Consider the following 22,460-nt stretch of genomic DNA (forward strand, 5'->3'; position numbering starts at 1 on the left):
ATTCAGTTGAAATTGGCTTCAACGTATGGCTTAACTGTTTTCTTTCCAAGTGTGAGATGAGCAGATTGATATTAATGCCTTGTCTGTTTGTTAAGTAAACAGCTGGAGTCAGGACATGGTTGGTAAAGCTTTGGGTAAAGACAGAAAGCAGGCACCTCTAAAGTTTACTGATTAAAGGGTCGGTTCAAATTCTGCCAATTCAAACAGTTTTTGACTGCAGTAATTGTTCCTCCTGTCCATACTGCCCATGAAGCAATACATAGCGTCTTTGTATGTATGTATGTGGAGGAGAAGAGGAGAAGAAGATATGTGTACATGTGTGTGGTTGCTTATGTGTTCTGTTGTTTGTATGTATGTAAATGTAAATGTAAAATGTAAATGTGATGTGAGTCATACAAAATCTGACCATGCCTGAAGAAACTGACCTGTCTGATGTGACAACAAATATCCCTATGGGACAATAAAGAAATCTAATCTAATCTAATCTAATAGCAGTAGCAGTAATAGCACTAGTGAAACACAGGCGAGGGAAACACAGAGGGAAGTTCATAATAAAAATAACTTGTCTATCACAGGCTGCTCAGCCTCCAATTAGTTATTGCTTAACTTCAGAATGCATTTTTACACAGAACAAAGTTCATGGATTTTGTCTCCCATCTGTTACAGTATAGTTGTATTATGAAGGAATGGAGACTTCACGGCCAGTACAGGCAGGAGAAACAATAGCATTCAGAGCTGTTTCAATGCACTTATGGGCATGTGAGTTTGTCACTTGCAGAGAAATTGAAAATGTGAACATAACCATTAAGGTTTTTGATCTTGTTTGTTTAATCTATGCACAAATAGAAATGTAAGAGTTAGTTACATGTTGAACCTATTGCTTAGCAAGCAGCTGGGCCAGTCAGCTGTTGCACTGAGGTTCTTGGACTTGCTCCTGTCAAACCACTAACCACTTTCTGATAAAGATTTCCTCATTTCATCAAAATGTTGAGCTATTCTTTTGATAAGAAATAATGTACCCCTAATTATCCTCCTCAGTATGCTTAAAACTCAAAATTGTTTTGCTACACACATATATTACGTAGCCATGGAGAGCAAAGTGATGGTGACTTGGTGGTCTTTCTTCCAATGTCATCAATGACATCAGTTGCTCAGTCAGCTGATCTGCTGGTGGACAGGCTCTTTACAACTTTTACCTGACCCTTTGAACTGAACCTCTTCCATAGAGGGCAGCGTTTCCCTTAGCTGGTGAGGACACATTATAAGTACAGTATGCCTACATAGGCAGCAGAATATTCCTTAAAACAATAAATGTATGCATGAACAATTATTTTCTTTCAAATTGGTGTCATCTTATTATGAATTCTAGTCAATGATATATCCATCTCCTCCTGACCACTTGGTGTCACTGTTGTCCTGAGTTTGATTTGTCTAATTCATTCGGTCAACCAAGTTTGCTCAAGTACTGTCCTCCTGTTAGGCAGCGCCTTTGTGCATTGCCTCATTTGGCAGGTTTATGGTGTTCGTCTTACCATTTTCCATCAATTTCAGATTCTGTTACTGAACTGAATAATGCAAATAATGAGAGATGGAAGATAAACAATCTAACCTTTTAATATGTGGAAATACGACCTCGTCATTCAGAAATGTAATACTTGAACTATGCATGATTAAGGGACATTTCAACTTGACATGTAACATTTATTTCTTAATATCTAGGTATGTATATATTAAAAGAAAAAACACAAAAACAAACAAACAAATGAAATCAGTAATTCCCCGTTGGTCAGGTGGTGGGGGTCTGATAGGTGAGCTGGGCCGTGCCACCCCACCAATATTATGATAGGGGAAACAACTGGAAGGTTAGCATATGTCATGGTGATTTACCATAGTTAAAGGTGAGAGAGCTGTGTGAAGCCCAAAGTTAACCCACTAATCTTGCTTTGTGACACAGGCCTGTTCAACTAAATTATATGGACAAAAAACACAAGTGAAACAAAGTGCCACAGCAATGAATGTGTAGTACGAAAAACGAATCTCTTTCAGGCCGGCATCAGTACGCAACTGTTCCTCTGACCTGTGTGATGTCCAGTGGCGGCCTGGTGCGTGGCGGGCATGCACAGTAGTCTGTGGGAGTGGCTTTCAGTCCCGTAGGGTGGACTGTGTTCACCGCAGGAGTGGCAGAACTCTGGCTGACCAGCACTGTGCCTGGCTCCAGCGGCCCTCCACCTGGCAGCACTGCAGCACCACCACCTGCGGGGGTAAGTCTCTGTGGGTGTGTCTATGACCTTGTAACAAGTAACCTTTGTCACAACAGTCAGCAGTTTCAATGCACCTTCTCTTGTCAATTCTCAGATTTTGTGATATAGAAACTTTTTTTTGCTGAAGAAATTATATAGCAAATAATGTAAAGTTTCTAAGCAATAGTAGAATGGCCAAACAATTTCAAAGCAATCTTTAAAATCTTACTGGCTGTCTGTTTAAACCCAGGAACATACTAATTTATTAGTGGAAGCTTTGTGTTCCATTTTTATGTAACTGCATGTTTGCCTGTAATTTGCAACTTCACAAAAAGACCCACTTTAATTTTTTGTATATTCAGCTCAAATGCTATGCACTGACTGAGAAACTGTTTAACTAGGAAGTCATAGGAATGTAAATACCTTATTGGATATATGTTACTATTGGGTTATTTATGCTGATGCATTAACATGCAAGCAGTATATTAATGTATTAGCAGTTTGAGATGGAGCAGCTGCAGAACTACTTTACATACTGCTGGGTTTTATCATATTAAGTGATTATTATGCTTTGTATTTAAAATCTTTATCTGCTACAGCAAGTAACTAGTAACTATACTTATCATGTAAATGTAGCAGAGCAAAAATGAGCTTATTTGCCTCCAAAATGCACTGGAGAACAAGTATAAAGTCCCTTTCATGCAAATAATGAAGTAAAGTACAATTACGTTCTAAAGTAAGATTATGAGGAAAAGTGATTACATCCAGGACAATCAATTACCTTCTTAATATCAATGGCAGTCTCAATTAAGGAAAGACCACCTATATCTGCTGCTGCATTTAATTAGTAGTTTGTTCTCTGGTGATTATATGGAATGTTTTGTTCTCATGCAGTTGAATGCAAGGACACCACCCAGTACTGCAGCGTGGTGAAGAGGCTGAAGCTGTGCAACGTGGATATGTACAAACAGAGATGCTGTGGGTCATGTTCACGGGACACTGACTCCACTTAGTGGCAGTGAGCTGTTATAACCACCCTACATTTTTTGGAACTGATGGGCTACATGCGACTGAACAAAGACTGCAGGGACATCATCTGAGAGTGGATGCTTCAAGAACTGCATTATGTAAACGGGAAAAAGCTTGAGTCAAATTCTTTACCTTCCTAAAAGGAAACTCAATGGAGCCTCAAAAGGAAGGAAGGATAAGTGGGCTTTATTTTCTGATTTGGATCCAACCTCTTAATAACAAGTGTTCACTATGTGGATCAAAAACAGTTTTTGGAATTTACTGCAAAAACTGAAATTTAGTTTTCAGTGACATTCGAACGGGATCAGCCCGGGCAAAAATGAATATAATGATGCTGTTCATTGAAGAACACATACCACTGCTCTGCTGTACACAAAACCTAGACTGAGGTATTGGTTTGCCGGTATTGACCTTGAAAAGATATGAGATATCAGCCACTTATGTGAAGTTCACCATATCAGCAGCTACATAAAAACAGCTGAGAGAACTTGCAGTCATACTTTTCTTCCTTTTAACTTTTCTTTATTTATTTGTGTAAATGTTCAGAATTGTTTTTACAAATGGTTCATTTAAAAATATTAAAGGGAAATTCTGTATTATTAAAACTTGGGCCTCATTTTCATAGTTTTTACCATTATTTCCACTAACTGTTGTAATTGCTGAGGTCTGGCAACACAGTAGCATTGCTAAATGAGAAGTCAGACAATCAGTTTAGCCTTACTGTCCAAATCACTTACTCTGGAGTTAAAACTGAGAGTGAGTGCACTCAGAATGACCTTATCAGGAGGTCGGTGGTTCGATCCCTGGCCTCAGCAGTCTACATGTCAAAGATACTGAACCCTAAATTGCCCCCAATGCTGTGCCACAGTTGTCTGAGTGTGGGTGAATGGTTAATAGCTGTATAATAGTAAAAATGAGCTGGCAGCCTAGCCATCATGAATCTGTGTGAAAGGGTTGTATTGTAAGTCCATTTAGCACTTAGAAATCATGGCCAAAACAGCAAAAAAGACCCAAGTTGTAATAAACCGAAATTATCCTTTTATCTATCCCTGACTTTACCGACCATGAAGAAGTACAATATATCAGTTTGCTTTAAGAAGCTGCTAACCCTAAGAGAATTTCTTCAGTGTGGATTCCGTTGTTGCATGTGTTTTAGTGTCCTATGATGATATTTAGAAGGCTTTTCCATCCTGATTGTTTGGTAGACACACTGAATTCTTGTTCTTCTATTTATGATATTAACACAAAACATCACTACAAAACCCAGTATTGGTGACTTCATGCAAAAGGTTGTGTTGACCCCAGAAACGCCATGTCTGTAAAACTAACCTTGTCGCCAGATGGAGTATTGATGTTGGATGATTTAGCAATAGCCCAGATGACGTTCAGTGCCAACATTTTTGAAATGATCTATTTCTGCTCTATCTGTATGGCGATTAGGGATAGCTGTGGTTAGGGAAAGATAGTGGTTATATGCAATGGATGATGTATGATTAAAGGATCAGCAACTTAAATACTTGATGAAGGTTTGGGATCATGAGCACTTTAGGGTTGTGATTGGGTTAGAGAGCGTCCATCAGCTAGGTAGTTTGGAATAGGGAGCTAAGACAAAGTTCAGCACAAGTCACTCAATTATTACACAGAATCAAGCAGTCTTTGGTTTAATTTATAAAAGTAATGTCAGGTCATGTGTGTGTATATATAATTTTAGGATTTAGGATGAAAGTCCTTAAAGACCATTCACTCCTGTGAAGGTACTGGTCTGTGATTGTAGTCACATGTCACCGATGAGAAGAAAAGAGCTGAAGCTGTGAGTGGCTTCAGCGGGAAACATGAATTCAGAACCACATTCCCATCAATGCCATCCTCAACCATGACAGTATAGAGGGTTTTGTAAAATAATTTTCATATTACAGTGAATTGAAGAACAGTCCGCTGACTCTGGTGAGTGAGGCACCAGCACAACACTGATTTTGACTGATGGATCAATTCATGTTACCTTTGGTTTTCATACAGATGTGCTGCATTGTAAAATGTCTTGTATATACTGTGTTATAAGTGCAATATTGTATGTTGAGTTTATGTAGATTGTGTGAGACTTTTATTTTCGTACTTATTCATGGTTAGGATGTCTTTTAAACTAGATCTTAGATTATAAAGCACATGTTTTGGATTGGTTGGTATGTTGCTATGCTACCACTCACCTGGTTTTATTTGCATATGTTTAAGCGCCATTTCCAATGTTTTATAGCTCCATTGTGAAATGCCACTTGGCAACATGCATAGTTCAGTGTTTCTCCCTGGCTACTGGTGACTACACAGTATATCTGATGTGGTGACATTACACTGCTCGTGGACTTGCAGCTTGACTGAGGCAATGTGAGACAGTGCAACAAATCATTAACATGCTTTAGATAACAACTCAAAGAAATAAAAACAGTTTGATCACTTCATAAATGTGGTTCCACTTTTTATCTGTGTTTATTTTGGAAATCAAAACCTTGATCCAGCTCTGAAAATAAATAAATAAATAAATAAAATGATAAGGGTTTCCTAAAATCTATCTCCCTGATTATTAGAGTGACCAATACCAGTTCCAAATCCCAAACTGTCCTGATGTTTTTAAACTCATCTGTGGCTTTGTTATGTCCCAAAAAACATCAGTGGTAAACGGTGGCAGAGGTAGTTCTGGCTGACATTGTGAATTAAAACAAAATGAGAGTGTACGAAGCAAAGCGGACAAGTGGAGCAGCACAACTGGCAGTGACAACTGGTTTGTGGTCATTTTAATTACTATAACTTCAATTTTCTTCATGTGGGTCCCTTATCACTTGATCTTGAGCTTGTGCTTGGGCCAGGTGATAATCCAGCATAGGCATTTTGTATACAGTGTGCAGATGAGCAGGAGGTTCATTTGTGCCCAGCAACTGATTAGTTCATAGGTTAATATTGCCATGGTACTAATTATTATCACTATATAGTGAATGAAAATGTCAATTCATCTGAAATTGTTTCAAGAAACTGGCTACATCAGTCAAACTAAGTAAATAATATTAAAATTTTCCAACTTTTTGAATCCACAGACTCTATAATACTTCAAGGCAAGCCTTATGTTAGAAAATGAAAATAATTCCTCATATTGCACCTAAACTCTTATGATTTAAAGCAGCACTGTTATGTTTATTATGGTGCCCATAATCAGCAAACAGGTAAGTTGATAAACAGTCTACCAAAAACTTTGTTGACATTGTGTATGGTTAAATGGTCTCCCAAGAGAGAAAAGACTTGATTTAGGCAAGACAAGGATATTTAATGTTTTTTTTTCTGCTCATTACTATATGATCATTTAAGGGCTATACTTTTAAATAAGATGTCCATTCCTGTTGAGTTCTTCTGGATGGATGATTGTAAACCACTCTGTGTTTTAGGAGGGGAAACTTTTATCTCTTTATTATTAGATATCACCTTTTCCCCAGCAAAAAAGTGCACTTTTGAACACTATGAAGTTGTAGTCCAGCTCATTTTGGGGGATCCCGAGGCCAGAAAATGAAATTAAATGTACTTGCATCTCCTTGTCAGTGGTTGTATATGTCTCCAGGATGTGACATGGTGTGATCTTCTTGAATATATTTTTTTTCTGAAAAGAAAAGCAAGTAAAAAACAAAGCAAAACAAACAAACAAACAAACAAACAACATCACGCAATTCAATTGAAAAAGCAAATATTAAGATAAGAATATCATTTGTGTGCTTCGAATTCTTTTGTAGAAACCATACCTTATGTAACAGGCCTACACCTTTTATATGTAATGCAGTAAAACTATATTCACTGACGTCACGTCACTGAGTAATATGCTGCATTCACTGCCGCATATAAAAAACATGTCTCTGCGAATTGTTAACTGACGTTGTTATTTGTAGAAAATCTCGAACTGGTTTTGATACTGAATCGAGTTATTTCTGTAATGTTGCAAGATTAAGAGCCTCAAATCTGATTTAAACAGTATTCAATGAATGAATCATGAATGTGTCTACGTAATAGTACTCTGCGAGAACGACCTGAAAAATGAAGTGGCAGGATAACGTCGTTTGTAACACGTGCATGAACGCAGCACCAATGTTAGCAAACGGCATGGTCAACGTGCCATATCAACTTCCGGGAAAACAACGTGAGTTGACACTGTCCACATGTCTTCAAAATATGCGCTTAATCTCACGTTTCAGTTGCATTTAAGTGAACACAGCAGCATATCTTGTGATTGTGGTGTTGTGTGGAGACGTCAGAAACCAGGTGAGGTCTTATTATTCTTTCTGTGAGGAGTTTGGATCAAGCTAGTCAGTGTTAGCAGATATCACCTGTTAGAATTCACAGAGACATTACTGTCAGCACCTTGTGTCCAGTCTACGTTAATAGTTTGCGTTTATTGTACTTAAATAACCAAACGTGTCGTTTTCAAATCATTCTCTGTTCAGACTGGATTGTCCGGCTGCTGTGCCGATGTTAGCTTCAACGTTAGCCAGTAAGCAAGCAGACAGCGCTGTGATATGAATGAATGTCCTGTCATGTGGACTGTGTCTCAGTGCTGTCACCGTATCACTTCACCTTACTGTGCTATCGGTCAGCAGTCTAAAGCACGCTAACCACCAGCGGTGTGTTCGGTGTTGTCATTTGTTTAAGGTGCCTGTCATGGGACTCACCAGCCTGGAGAAGATCATTGCGCTGCAGAGAAACCCTGCCAACATCAGAAACCTGTGCATTCTCGCACATGTTGATCATGGTGAGTTCACAGTTCTTTGCTGGACACATTATGGCGTCGACGTTAATGTCAGCAACTACTGAGTGTTATCTAACTGTGCCAGCTTGATACTGTCAGTGCGTGTGAGTAGCTATTGCTTGATATACACTGTATGACAAAACCAAAAAACCAACAAAACCCCAACACACTTATGTGCCGTTATTTAGATACATTTGAAATTTAGAGTAAATTGATTTGATGTAATGTTGGGTCACATGGATGTAATTATCACAGCATCCTTATTTCAACATAAGGTCATTAAAATGAGTTCAGCCAGTAGTCCGAAACTCCAAGGTATTCAGCGTAAGATGATATAAAGAGAGAAAAGCAGCAAGTCTTCAAATTTAATGGTGATGAAAAGTGGTTTAGGTCCTGAAATCATTTGGAACGTTCTGCATTTTTGCAGGCAAAACTACTCTGGCTGACTGCTTAGTGGCCAGTAATGGTATCATATCAAGCCGACTGGCTGGGAAGGTACGTGACTTTGTTTTGGATCCTGACAGTCATGCTCTCTGACCTGAACATGCTGTAGTTTCAGTTGTTTTGTCATTTTGTCATTTTGTGATGTGTTATCAATCTACCAGCTGCGGTATCTGGACAGCAGGCAGGATGAACAGATCAGAGGAATCACCATGAAGTCCAGTGCCATCTCTCTGCATTATAGACACGGTAATGTCGGAAAATCCACACTTGAATATTTCTCATTGTTTTTTTTTTTTACCCCACTTGGCCTTCTTCTGATTTGGTGTGCGATTTTTAAATGTCCTTTTTCAATTTTACATTTCCATTTGACTGAAGAGAGAAAACCAGAGCCTTGTGTGTCCTCTTGTCTTTGGAGCATAGAGCAGTAGTGATGTCAGTATCTACAGTCAAAAAAATCCTGGCACTCTGTGTTTTGAATGCTGCATTTCTCTCAGTATGAGGAGAGCACAGACTCTGCCGAAGAGCTTTAACTTTATCCAAACACATTTGACCTTGTCGCTCATCCACTTTAGCAGGTTTCAGAGCTGTAATGACACTTGAGATCAGCCTTATTCTTCACTGTGAGTGTGTCACCACAAGCTAACTTAGACACACTGGCTTGCCTTTGACATCAACAAAGAAAATAATCGCTGGTTCATTTCTCTTGTGACGCACAACAACTCAAGGTGTGACACTCTGCAACCACCTCTCTTCTCACAACACCATAACCCCTATGTGCTTGTTGTGTTCAGGGACCATCTGGAAAGATGTGTTAGTGCGCTGTTTTAGTTTCTTTTATTAGGCAAAAAAAATAAAAAATGCCGTCTGGAGAATCTTTTATATCTCTGAGTTGTCTTGTGAGTGAGACCCTTTATTATTTCTGTATAGTACCACTCAGTGTGATGCTTTGTCGATGACTCTGTCCTTTATCATGCTCAAATTCTCTGCAGTCTGTGGAAGGGGTTTTTGAGGAGGAGACTCTAAACAGTGTTTGTGTGCCTTGTGTCTCCTCAGGAGATCAGGAGTACTTACTAAATCTGATCGATTCTCCTGGTCATGTCGACTTCTCCTCTGAAGTTTCCACTGCTGTCAGGCTGTGTGATGGTGCCATAGTGGTTGTTGATGCTGTGGAGGGAGTGTGTCCACAGGTAAACATCACTGTTGACTCAATGTTTCATTCATTCTGTCAGCTGGTTCTTTATAAAGAAGACTTCTTATTTAGTGCAAATCTACATTCTTCCCTGTGAACATACTGAGTTTGCAGTCAGTCTAAATATTTGGACTTCTTTTTGTCTCTGTACTCCAATACATTGGATTGAATTTGATATTAGAAATAAAACAGCGACTCTGAGGTTAAGGTGCTGACTGACAGATTTAATTTGAGGGTGACAACATGATTTTTAGATGAACAGTGTAGGGATTGTAGCACTCCTGCATCCTGTATTAAAAATTGATTTTACTTGAATAAATGAACGACAGTATTATAGTATGAAAATATACTGTAAGTACAGTAGTACTAGTAGTAGTAAAGTAAATGTATTGATTATGCAGAGTGGCCCATTTTAGAATCTTATTTGTCATATCGTTGGTATAATTTTTGGTAAATGTGGAGCTAATTTCAAATTTTGTATACAGCCTGGTAGCCTAGCCTATAATAATATATCATGATTTTTTAATTGATTTAGATTTTGTATTCTGCAATGTATGTAGCCTCTAAAGCTAGCAAAAGTAAAATGTAGTGCAGTAGAAGTATAAAGGAGCATGAAATGGAAATACTCAAGTAAAGAACAGTACAAGTACTTTTAAAACCAATATTAGTTCAAACTTTTCCCATCAGCAGAACAACCGAATTCAACAACCGCGAACTCCCTCATAGATTTGTTTATTTAGTCTTTAACTGACGTTTCAGCTGCGTGAACTAATGCTTTGTCTTACAGGTCCTCTCATTTTGCTTCCTGGTGCAGAGTTATTTTAGTTATGCTTTCATTTCATACTTTTTAACACAGATGGTGTATTAAATATGGGAATTACATACATTTGTGATCAGCAATGTAAAACCTCAGTTTTTACAACTGTACCATGTATGTATGCCCCTGGTGATAGAAATGCTGTGTAGCTGCTGTGTAGTGATGTGAAATGTGATTTCTTTTTTCTGTTTTTTAATGTGTGTGTTGCGTATAGACCCAAGCTGTGCTGCGTCAGGCGTGGCTGGAGAACATCAGGCCTGTTTTGGTCATTAATAAGATAGACCGACTCATCATGGAGTTGAAGCTCACCTCTCAGGAAGCTTACACACACCTGCAAAAGATCCTTGAACAGGTGAGGGGCCCAGCTCTCATCTTACACAGATATCAGTATATTTTACCACAAATCCTCTGTTGTACTTACAGCTGTAATCTTGTGCTACAAAAAAAATTTGAGCTGCCTTGAATCATCTGAAGTGGCTGTATATATTTTATTAGTTCATATGAAACATGAAGAATGTCAGTAATGTTTTGTAGACCACTGTAACTCAGCGTTGGTGTGTCTGTTCTTCTTGCAGGTAAACGCAGTAACAGGGACTTTGTTCACATCCAAAGTGCTGGAGGAGCGAGCAGAGAAAGAGAAGGAGGAGGAGAAAGACAGTGAGATGTCGAGTGGAAAGCAGGTGTACGACTGGAGTGCTGGGCTGGAGGAGGCTGATGACTCCCACCTCTACTTTTCTCCTGACCAAGGAAACGTGGTCTTCGCCAGCGCCATAGATGGATGGGGTTTCAGGTGAGGCTAGTCCCCTCTTAAGTTGCATTGATGACATTAGTGGTACGGTGTGGAGGGTCTGAGTGGAAGGAAAGGTCCTCAGATGAAGAGGTATGAATTAGAGATAAGAATTTAAAGAAAGCAACTCAAACCAACTGACACAGCAAACCTGGAGTGGGCTGGTGTACCAGAACAGGAATCCTTGTTGGTGGTCTCCACATGGGCCCCACTTTATTTTTGCTGCAGGGCCTCATAATGGATTTATATGGCCCAGAAACACTAACCTCATCAATACCCAAAACTAATTTCACTGTGTTCTCATTCACCAGTGGTAGATTGACCTGAATGTATTTGCAAATGTCCACTAGATGGTGCTATCAAGTTAGATTTAATACATGTGACACCATATGACCCTCATCATGAGAACCAGAACAAACTCCAGCCTGTTAGTTACCTCTAACGCCCTCATTCTTCTGTTCAGTTCAGGACTTTCAAAGGAAAGATTCTTCCTAAGCTTTCATTACTTGTAATGTGACTTCACAACATTTATTCTACTTTCAAACAGTGATGTAAAGTGTCCATACTGTGCTAGCAGTTTGGTGTATGACAGTCAATAATGAGGACATGAAGACCTAGTTCTGAGGGTAGCCGTGGCCTTGTGATCACTCTCTGCTAAAAATAAACAAATGAAGCCTCAGCGAGACAGCTGAGGCTTCTTCGCCTCTGAACTCAAGACTCAGTGGGCCCAATTTTAAAAATACAGCCAAACATGGTTTGCAATAAAGACCAATGCTTTTCTGTGGTCAGTGAGTGGAAGACTAAGAGTTTGATTATGTGTTTTGCAGCATCCAGCAGTTTGCCCACATCTATAGCCAGAGAATGGGTATAAAGGCCGAGGTGCTACTCAAAACCCTGTGGGGAGATTTCTACCTCAATGCAAAAGCAAAGAAAATCATGAGAGGAGCTCAGGTAATGTAACTGTGCACAATTGAATGTCTTTCTTAAAACACGTTTTCATCTGTCTCCCATGTTACTTTCTCCTACGCTGTATTCCTGACACATTTTTAACTGCCAAAGAAAGAATTAAAGAGCGAAATCTGCGGTTTACCAAATCCTAGAGCTGTTAACTGCTGATTCTTGGGTAGTGAACTGAGACACAGACAGGGCTGTTGAGCCATTGCAAGTGGAACGACACCTCACAGAGCCAGATTTGTCATGTAAATTACAGCTGATTTGTTATTTTATGTTATTTTTCTCAGACTGACATATACTGTAGTCAGCAGCTCATTTGTGTTTTGGCTCCTCTTTTCACTTTACTTTCTATTAGCTTGTTTGTTAGCATTCATGTGCTCCTTACTCTTTTGGTGTTTATCAATAATGGATGGTTGAAATTGTTTGAGCCTGTATAAAACACTGCTGTGTTGTCTGCTGGATGAGAACATGGAAGAAACATCTTACACCACATTTCAGTGCACTCCTTGTTAGCTTCAAGCCACGATACACCTTGGAGCCACTTTTCAGAGAAAAGGCTCAGGTTTGGTTTGATGTGTCTTTGTAGGTGGTGGAATTCTAAAGCAGCCGCTTTTGTAGGACATCTCTCACAATAGGTTACTTCACTTGGTCAAGTCTATGGGCAAAAAACGTGCGTAGAGGAGATGTGTATTGATGACCAACGACAGTTGCTTCACCATAATTTTGTGTGCATTTGCCATATTGTTGTATATGATGATATTGAAAAAAATCCCTTATTAATAGTCCTGCTGTGATCAGGCCAGAACTTCTTTAATATTAATGGTGTAAGACACTGGCTGACTAATGGAAAAGTCAAGCCCTGTACTATCATGATACACTCGCAAATGGAAATGCTGATGGATATTCATACATGTGTAGAAATGTGGATTTGTGCTCTCACCCTGCACTCAGTGCAAGAGTTCTGCCTGTAATGTTCAGTCTGTATCTCCTCTTGTCTCTCATTTAAATCTGAAATGAATGTAGAGTATAGTTCTGTTAGATGCTAATGGACTCTGCCTGCACACTAACATGCTGCTGCCCACTCAGTCGAGTGCACCGGAGAAGAGCTGAGCCTGGACTGTACTCGCTTCAAACTGACCTGACTGAACTCATCCTCATGTGGGAAATTTGAGACTTGAACTCAACCTAACCTAATGTTATATTTTAGTGATTTCTTCCTCTAAGACAAAGAAATATGCTTGCTTTAGACAAGGTTTCTCACATACTACCTACACAGAGTAAGAATTGAAGTCCACCAATATAAAACACAGTAGCTTATACCAGGATGTCCACTTCAGAGGGAATTCTACTGATTTCACATATCAAAATCATCTCACTTCATCAATTTACTAGTCCTAGGGAGAACAACTCAGCCTCTACAAAACAGTTAGATAATATCTTCTGTAGCTCTGGATGTGCTTTGCCAAGTAATATCATCAGGGTTATCTCAACTTGGGCTTGTAGACTACATATTTGTAACAGAAAGCCTACCTTGTGTGGAGGTATGGAGTTGGAAAAGAGATGAGCGTTTACCAGGCAGAGGGGGGTCTAACAATACGATGCTAGTTTGTGCTTTACAGTAACTGTAGCGTCAGGATATTTCAGCGTCTCCTGCTTTGATTTTGACCGTTGTTCATCCCCCGACTTCATGGAAGTTTTGTGTTTAGTGGCAATTGTTGTGTACGAGGGTGTAGTTTGGACTCGGATGCAGACTCAGATTCGGGGTGACCGATTTATTGTGCACAGTGTACTTTCAGACACTTCAGATGAAGGGTATGAATTAGAGTTCTTTGAGTGGTGAGAAAGGCTCAGGATCAGGAGGTGAGGAATGGATCTCCACTGGGCGAGATGACACATGGTGGTGAGGCACTGGTGAGAGACACTGGTGGCAGTTGCGGGCTTGAGGCTGGTGGCTGAGTGAGGTCGAGTGGCGAGGTGGCTGGGATGCTGGTGCTGGAAGCTGGTAATGGGAACAAGCGGACCCTCTGCAGAGGCGAGGCACAAAAAGGCATGTGAGAAATCAAAGTGACGATCAAAGCTATCGTTCACAGAGTAATCTAAAGTTCACTAGAGAATGCGTAGAGTAGCCGACTATACCACTCAGAGGCGGAAATAATCTGGCAACGAGTCCTCCACTGTTCCCCATATTTATCCCGTCCGGGATTGTGATAGGAACCAGCTGTGTCCGGGCCAGCTCCCAAGCCCCGCCCAACCTCTGCCAAAAGAGGCCAAAAACAAAAAGACCAGCCCCACACACTGCACAGAAAACTAAAAACACATCTAAGTAGTACAAATCACCTGGGCAATAACACTACACACATTGCAACCCGTAACTAGAACAGACACTTTAGTCGTTTGAAGTAATGTACCTGTCAATCCATTTCGAGCGCAACTCCTTTTCATAACTTCTTTCCTTGCTGAACTTGACAGTTCAGATTTAATCTAGAACAAAACTGATCTAATGTACAACAATAACAAAACCTCAAACCAAATCTTGAACATGATTCTAGCCCTGTTAGATCCCCCGTTAACCCTCACTCTGTTGATTTCATAATTTCACAGAATTTCCTCCAGTTCATTATTGGATAACCCATGACTTGTAATACCCAGGGACTGGTAGCTCGTCATGCCTGGTGTCACTTGTGATTGTTCTCAAGCCATCACTGACCAGAGCAGCGATACTTCCTCTGTGTGTTCATCAGGTTAAATACAGATATTCTGCTGTTGCTCATCACCCAGATATTGAAAGATGAGTGATTCAGTGCATTTCTGTCTGGCCAGGGGAGAGCAGAGGAGGTAACAATGCCTGCTGAGCAGAGCGATGGAGAGGTTGACCTCTTATTCAAGCTCACTCGCCCATTCACTGGCATTTGAGGTCAGAAATGAAATGGAGAGGCTTTTACAGAGAAGCACACTCACAGGATGGAAATGGGTTGTGCAGGTTGACCCTTTGAAATGTTTGTGTATTTGTGTGTTTGCATGGGTAGTGCAGAGACAAAATGTCTTATATTTCCCTCATTAGTTTGCATACTTTTGGTATTTGAGTCCCTAGCATTTGTTCTTGTGCGACCATTCTGTAGTCAGGAGAATATAGGTGCTTCCATCATTTTGGCTGCTTGTATTGTTGATGGGGGCGGCACGGTGGCGCAGCAGGAAGTGCGCGTGCCTCACAGCAAGGAGGTCACTGGTTCGATCGCCGGTTGGGCAGTGCCTTTCTGTGTGAAGTTTGCATGTTCTTCCTGTGCATGCGTGGGTTCTCTCCGGGCACTCCAGCTTCCTCCCTCAGACCAAAAACATGTTCATTAGGTTAATTGGTGACTCTAAATTGTCCTTAGGTGTGAGTGTTTGTTGGTTGTTTGTCTGTCTTCTAATTTGCTGCCAGTGCTGTTTACTGTTGATGCAATACTTCATTCATGTTCACCCTTTGTCCTGATCAATTTCCGATATATTCTGCAGCGTTAACCTGGGCACAACAACAGATTCATACCGTACTCACCTCTCTGCTGCTCTGAGTTGAGTCTCTTTTTAAAAGAACTCCTCTCTTCACTCACTCATTGATTCCAATCACCTCGACTTTGCCGTTTTTTCAATCGTTGCTACAGTTGACTCAGCCAGACTCAGCTCCTTCCTGCACAGATATTTCACATCAAAAACCTTCCAGTGATTCCAACGACAAAAACCCTCCTTTCCCCTGTTGGCATTTCATGAGAAACACTTGTGCAGAATGTGTGAGTTTTGAAGATAGCACTTTAACAGTGATTAAAAAACAGCAGTAGAAGCAGTTGGAATAAATGAATGAAAACATTATTTGTTTCTTTATTATATACTGACATCTCTGTTAAAAAGAAAATACCAGAGCAGCTGAATAGTGCAGCATGACCGTGCAAATTGAGCTTTTTTTTTCACATTTCATTACTTTATTCAAAAGTTTTTCTTTTGGTACATTATTTGTTTGCTTGCAAGCAGAATTGTCTCCCAGAGTTTTCCTTATATTGACTAAGCAGAGTGTGTCATCCTGCATTAAGGAATGGAAGCCCCAGGAAAATTACATTTGTTGGGGATTCAGTTAGGAGCGTTGGTGTGAGTCAGTGATACAAATGTGTGCTCCATCCTATTTCCAACCCTGCCATGAATACAACTCTATGAAAAAAAAACAAGTCACACTTTGGTGTTTGTGTATGAAGCTCCAATGCAAAACCTTGTTGAATAAAAGCTAAAGGGATAGGGGCCATCTAGGTTGTGGCACAACATAAGAGAGGCACAGCCCATTGAATGTTCGAAGGTTTGCCACAATGAAACTCGCTGTCTGAGTTGTGCATGATGTTCATGTTGATGCATTTTAATTATTCAGCCGGTTTACAAAGCAACTCCCAGAAGAGTAAACATGTTGTTGTCCAGTAGGGGTGGACCATATGGATAGAATATTATCTCACATTGTCATTTCTGATGTTAAACTAAGAAACCATGTATAGATGAAATACCCACTTGAAAATTTAGGCTCATCCTGCCAATTGCATTCCTGAAAAATCAGGGACTTTATCATATTGATGCAAAATGGGTACATATCAGTAGTATATTTATATACACTGCTCAGAAAAAGGGAACACTTAAATCACACATCGAATCATGATAAATGAAATATTCAAGTTGAAAATCTTTACTGATGTACATTGTATAATTTGTTGAAAACAAAATGATGTAACAACAGTCAATGGAAACCAATATCATCAACCCATTGGGGGCAAGATTCAAAATCACACTGAGTATCAAAGTAAAGAATTGAAATCCCAGGCTGATCCAACTTGTATGTATTTCATCATGGCAAGTCATAATGTGACTCAGTAGTGTGTATGGCCCCCACGTGCCTGTATGCACTCCCGACAACGTCTGGGCATACTCCTGATGAGGCGATGGATGGTACCCTGGGCATCTCCTCCCAGACCTGGTGAGCTCCTGGACAGTCTGTGGCAGTGCTAGCTGGCGTCGGATGCACTGATACATAATGTCCCATAGGTGCTCAATTGGATTTAGGTCAGTTGAATGGGAAGGCCATTCAATGGTATCAATGTCTTCGTCATCCAGGAAAGGCCGACACACTCTGGCCACACGAGGCCGGGCATTGTCGTGCAGCAGGAGGAACCCAGGACCCGCTGCACCAGCTTAAGGTCTGACAATACTTTTGAGCATTTCATCCCAGTACCTAACAGCAGTCAGGGTATCATTGACTATGACATGCAGGTCTGTGTGACCCTGCAAGGATATTCCTCCCCAGACCATCACTGACCAACCGCCAAACTGGTCATGCTGGATGATGTTACAGGCAGCATAACATTCACCACAGCGTCTCCAGACTGTTGAACGCCTGTCACGTGTACTCAGTGTGAACCTGCCCTCATCTGTGAAGAGAGCGAGGCACCAGTGGTGGAACTGCCAATTCTGGTGTTCTGTGGGGAATGCCAGTTGAGCTGCATGGTGCTGGGCTGTGAGCATAGGTCCCACTAGAAGACATCAGGCCCTCATGCCACCCTCATGGCATCTGACAGCTTGGTCAGAAACATGCACACCAGTAGCCAGCTAGAGGTCATTTTGTTGGGCTCCAGCAGTGCTCCTCCAGTTCCTGGTCGCACAAAGGAGCAGACACTGGTACTGCTGCTGCGTTGATGCCCTTCTATGGCCCTGGCCAGCTCTCCTTGTGTAACAGCCGGCCTCCTGGTATCTCCTCCATGCTCTTGAGAATGCACTGAGAGACACAGCAAACCTTGCAACCAGATGTATGGATGTGCCATCCTGGAGGAGCTGGACTACCTGTGCAACCTGACTGGGCTGCAGTTACCGCCTCATGCTACCAGTAGTGACAAGGACAATAACAGAACTCAGTCAGTCAGGAAGGATAAAGGAGAGAACAATTGTCTGTGGCCACCACATGCAAACCCATTCCCTTTTTGGGGGTTATATTGCTTTTGCCTCGCCACTGTACCTATTGTCACTTTCATTTGCACCAAAGCAGGTGTAACTGAGTCACAATCACTTGTGCTTCCTAAATGTATAGATGATATCCCTGAAGTGTAACTGGCTTGGTGGTGTTGTACTGTGATGATTAAGTGTTCCCTTAATTTTTTTGAGCAGTGTATGTTGCCCAACCCTATTGTGTAACTTCTCTTACAAACAAATATATTGCTCTATACCAACCCTGCTAGGAAATATTTTGTTATGGACAGCAACATTAGCAAAATGTCTAACATGAAAAAGAAAGTTTAAGTTTATATTAGGGCATTGGAGCAGGCTTGAAATCTTAGGCACAGCCCTGTGTCCAAAAAAGCTGGGACGCTGTGTAAAGCATAAATAAAACAGAATGTGATAGTTTGCTAATCCTTTTTGATACTCAGTTGAAAACGGCAAAAAGACAATATATTTATTCTTTCACCCCATTAACTACATAGATGTATGCAAATATATGTTTATTCTGAACTGATGCAGCAACACATTCACACAGGTTGGGACAGGAGCAACAAAAGACGATTCTCGAAAGGCTCAGTCGTTCACGAGCAAGGATGGAGCGAGGTTCACCACTTTGTGAACACATGATTGTGGAAATGACAACATAATTACTATCTGGGCTCTAGAACACTTTTTTTTTCGCAGCCTCCTCACTTATTTTAAATTTGTGGTTTTAGGTAATCGACTGAAAGTCAAACTCTTGTTCCTTTCCCTGTCTCTAACATTTTTCTGATATGTGTCTTTGTTTCTCTCTTTGCTGCAGGCCAAAGGAAAGAAGCAACTGTTTGTGCAGCTTGTTCTGGATAACATTTGGAGTTTATATGACGCGGTTGTCACTAGGAGGTGGGTGAAAGATACTACCCTGAAACATTTTCTAGTGATTTTATTTATTTTCGTATTTATTATTGTATAGAAATTTTACCAGGGAGGAAATGTGCTTTCAATGAAAAATGGTAGCAGGCCATGTCGCCAAGCTTCATACACGGCTTGAAAACAGAAACTGTGAAATCAGACAATTTCTTATTTATTTACTATTATACAATGACCGCCTGGCAAGTGCCACAAGACACTTGTAAGGGGAAAGGAGGAGGACGGGACAAACAAAACCATAAGAAAAACCAAAAATAAAGCAACGTGACTAAGTAATCAAATCATGCAGGAGTTAAGCATTTACAGGTACCATTAAAATAAGCCATAAAAAGCAGTGATTAAGATATATATATCCAGTTTTATTGTTTTTTTAAACAAATTCCAAACATTAGCAGCGGCTGACTAGAATGACATCAGACCAAAGGATGTTTTACATTCAGGGGCCTTCACTCAGATGTAAGAAGACTGTGTTGTAGTTGGCCATCAATAATGGCTGCAATAACTTAATTACCAAAACAGCTGAAATGGAACAGGTACATGTTGAATGTGTTGCTTTCTATGCCCCATTGTCTTTACGTACAGATGTGTATTGTGTTTCTGTGACTAGAGACAAGGAGAAGGTGGAGAAGGTGGTGACATCACTAGGGCTAAAGGTGATGGCCAGAGACTCTCGACACTCCGACCCCAAAGTCCTCCTTTCTGCCATCTGCAGCCAGTGGTTACCTGTGTCCCAGGCTGTCCTTTGTATCCTTGTGTCTTTATCTAAAAGTCTGTGGAACACAATCTCATCTGTTTGGCTGCCTCAGTTGAGCACTTTCTGGGGACATTTGTGCATTTAGTGTCAGTTTTCTTAACGCAGACTGTAGCAATGGTGTGTGAGAAGCTTCCCAGTCCGTTAGACATGACGGCTGAGAGGGTGGAGAAACTGATGAGTGTCGGAGCGCGACAGTTTGACTCGCTACCCAAACAAACGCAGGAACTCAAAAGAGGTATGCACACAGACACATGAACACACTGGATCTATAGCATTGAATTAAAGGGGACCTCCAAGCATTTTACATATAAAGCTCAGTAGACTATTTGTGAAGAATATTACTCTGCTTATTGGAATACCTTTTAAATATCAACATGTCTGCAGCAGGTTGCACCAACTGTAACTACATGATTGCATAGCTAGCTGACTGAACCAACTGACAAAACTAGCATGCTACTGAGGCGTGGAAAGATGAACAGATACAAGAATCAGAGATGCAGGTCATCAATAACATCATAACCACAGGCCCAAACTGTGCATGAAATTCCAAAAATGGTCAACAGGGCTGTCAAAACTGATACATTCACATAGCTTTCTCTCTCTCTCTGCACTTCTGTGTGTGTGTGTGTGTGTGTGTGTGTGTGTGTGTGTGTGTGTGCGTGTGTGCGTGTGCGCATGTGTGCGTGTGCGCGCGCGCATACGATGGTGTGTGTGTGTGTGTGTCCGTACATAATAAAAGTACATTGTAATTTTAACAATTTCAAAATCAGATTTCTATTTTAACTAACAGTCAGTTTTATCTATATAGCCCAAAGTAAGAAAAGTTTGCCTCATGGGGCTCGACAGCAAACGACACCTTCTTCCGTATCCAGATTGAGGGTTGAAGGGTAGAACTCTCCCTTTTGCTATTCACTCCTCCCAAAATTGTCCCTGTGGTTCCTTTACAGCACATATGTCAAACCTATTCCACAAAGGGCCGAGTGGCTGAAGGTTTTCTTTCCAACCAAGCAGCAGCACACCAGACTTGACTCATTTCATCAGCTGATCTCAGTCTTCAGACAGCTGATTGGTCAGACTGAGTGCTCTTGATTGGTTGGAGGAAAAACCTGCAGCCACACGGCCCTTTATGGAATAGGTTTGACATGCTTGCTTTACAGTAAGTAATATGGATGTCCCGATCAAGTTCTTTGGCCCTGATCCTGAAGTCCCTCAGAATTGTGTATCTGCAGACACTGAGTGCCACCTGATGCTTACCTTTACATAGCAGCAGAAGATATGCCAATGTCAATTAAATGTGTATCTGATACATTAAAAATTGCCTATTAAACCTGACAAACCTTATTTTTTCAAAAGCTTGTTGACCCAAATACAAAAAGGTTCAAAACTATTTACTTAATAAGCATAGATTATTGAAGACAATAATAATTTAATAATGATTAACAATGACATGTTATAATTAAGAATGTTTCCACTAATAATAATATTAGATATTCATATTTGATATCTGGTATTTAATACTTATTAACTAGATATATAATAGTCAATAATTCCTGATTATTTACTCACTTACTTAAACCAGTGAAAGAGACGGTTAGTGCGAACTAAAAATGTGTGTGTATTGGGTTAGGGTTAGGGTTAGGGTGGCTATTTATAGCCTATAGCTATTTATTATAAAAAAAAAGTCAGTCTTAAAAATACAAATAATTAACTAGTGACAGACGTACAGAATGGAAAAGTTCTCAAATGCATGACGCAGTTTTAAATGCAATAGAGAGGTTTTCAGGAAAGAAAAACTATATTGTCAACTTATCAAATATGTCCAAAGTATAAATGTAGGCTGTCCAGCTCCCCCAAAAGACAACCAATCCATGTGCAAGAAGAAAAGACAAAAAACATATTTAATAAAAAGAAAAAAGAAGCTGACCCATGTGTCCTTGCACTGAAGTTGTGTTTTTCATATTTTTGCGATGTTTCAAAATGTTTACAACAACATGTGATATGCTTTGAGGACTGTATCACTTGTATGGGTTGTTGTAACTTGGATCAGTTGGATGATGATCATTTAGAAGATGTTTCGGAAATACTGGATTCGGGCCCCCCTGACGGTTGTTAGATACTCTACACAATGCTGTTTATTTCTCATTCTTTTTACTGTTCGCTTTGAGGGTGTGCGTTTTGAGTGTCATCTCAAATGATTACCAAGTTTGGATAACGTGTTTAATTGCCTCATTGCGTACTGGAAGCAGCTAACAGTGCTGGGACCTTACCGGACGTTATCTGACTCTAATGTCGTGCTTCCAGATGCGTGTTTGACTTTTTCCTCCTCCTGATTGTTTTCCAGCGTTCCTCCAGTGCTCGAGTGGGGCGGTTGCTCCAGCCATCATCTTTGTGTCCAAGATGTTTGCTGTTGACACCAAGGCCTTGCCTCAGAACAGACAGAGGTAAGTAATTGTGTGTGTGTGAACACGTACATGTGTCTGCGTGTGTGTGCGGTCAGTAGATGGTGCTGCAGTCCTGATGTTTCCTTCTGCCTCGTGGCTGTGATTATGCCTGATATATTTGCTTT

The 22,460-nt window shown here is 40.5% G+C and overlaps 2 protein-coding genes across 8 annotated transcripts in view; both read left to right on the plus strand.

Moving 5' to 3' along the window:
• The window catches only part of adamtsl3 (ADAMTS-like 3), a 235,733-nt gene extending 229,883 nt beyond the window's left edge, over positions 1 to 5,850 (plus strand). For 2 of the 4 annotated variants that reach the window (XM_076727218.1, XM_076727300.1), the window contains 2 exons: positions 2,047 to 2,261; positions 3,135 to 5,850. In XM_076727218.1, coding sequence (XP_076583333.1) covers positions 2,047 to 2,261; positions 3,135 to 3,253 — 334 coding nt within the window. In that variant the 3' untranslated portion in view covers positions 3,254 to 5,850. The remainder of the gene's footprint in view (positions 1 to 2,046; positions 2,262 to 3,134) is intronic. The other 2 variants (XM_076727446.1, XM_076727521.1) reach the window with 2 other exon arrangements.
• Positions 5,851 to 7,396: 1,546 nt separating this feature from the next.
• efl1 (elongation factor like GTPase 1) overlaps positions 7,397 to 22,460 on the plus strand; it is a 100,809-nt gene continuing 85,745 nt past the window's right edge. For 2 of the 4 annotated variants that reach the window (XM_076726858.1, XM_076727104.1), the window contains exons 1-12: positions 7,415 to 7,559; positions 7,947 to 8,046; positions 8,471 to 8,538; positions 8,649 to 8,733; positions 9,541 to 9,674; positions 10,708 to 10,845; positions 11,069 to 11,283; positions 12,108 to 12,231; positions 19,034 to 19,113; positions 19,748 to 19,884; positions 20,007 to 20,129; positions 22,236 to 22,335. In XM_076726858.1, the coding sequence (XP_076582973.1) occupies positions 7,956 to 8,046; positions 8,471 to 8,538; positions 8,649 to 8,733; positions 9,541 to 9,674; positions 10,708 to 10,845; positions 11,069 to 11,283; positions 12,108 to 12,231; positions 19,034 to 19,113; positions 19,748 to 19,884; positions 20,007 to 20,129; positions 22,236 to 22,335 (1,295 nt within the window). In that variant the 5' untranslated portion in view covers positions 7,415 to 7,559; positions 7,947 to 7,955. Of the gene's footprint in view, positions 7,560 to 7,916; positions 8,047 to 8,470; positions 8,539 to 8,648; positions 8,734 to 9,540; positions 9,675 to 10,707; positions 10,846 to 11,068; positions 11,284 to 12,107; positions 12,232 to 19,033; positions 19,114 to 19,747; positions 19,885 to 20,006; positions 20,130 to 22,235; positions 22,336 to 22,460 lie in introns of all 4 variants that reach the window. The other 2 variants (XM_076726941.1, XM_076727022.1) reach the window with 2 other exon arrangements.

Source organism: Chaetodon auriga, chromosome 1 (genome assembly GCF_051107435.1).
Source record: "Chaetodon auriga isolate fChaAug3 chromosome 1, fChaAug3.hap1, whole genome shotgun sequence".
Taxonomy (NCBI): Eukaryota; Metazoa; Chordata; class Actinopteri; order Chaetodontiformes; family Chaetodontidae; genus Chaetodon; species Chaetodon auriga.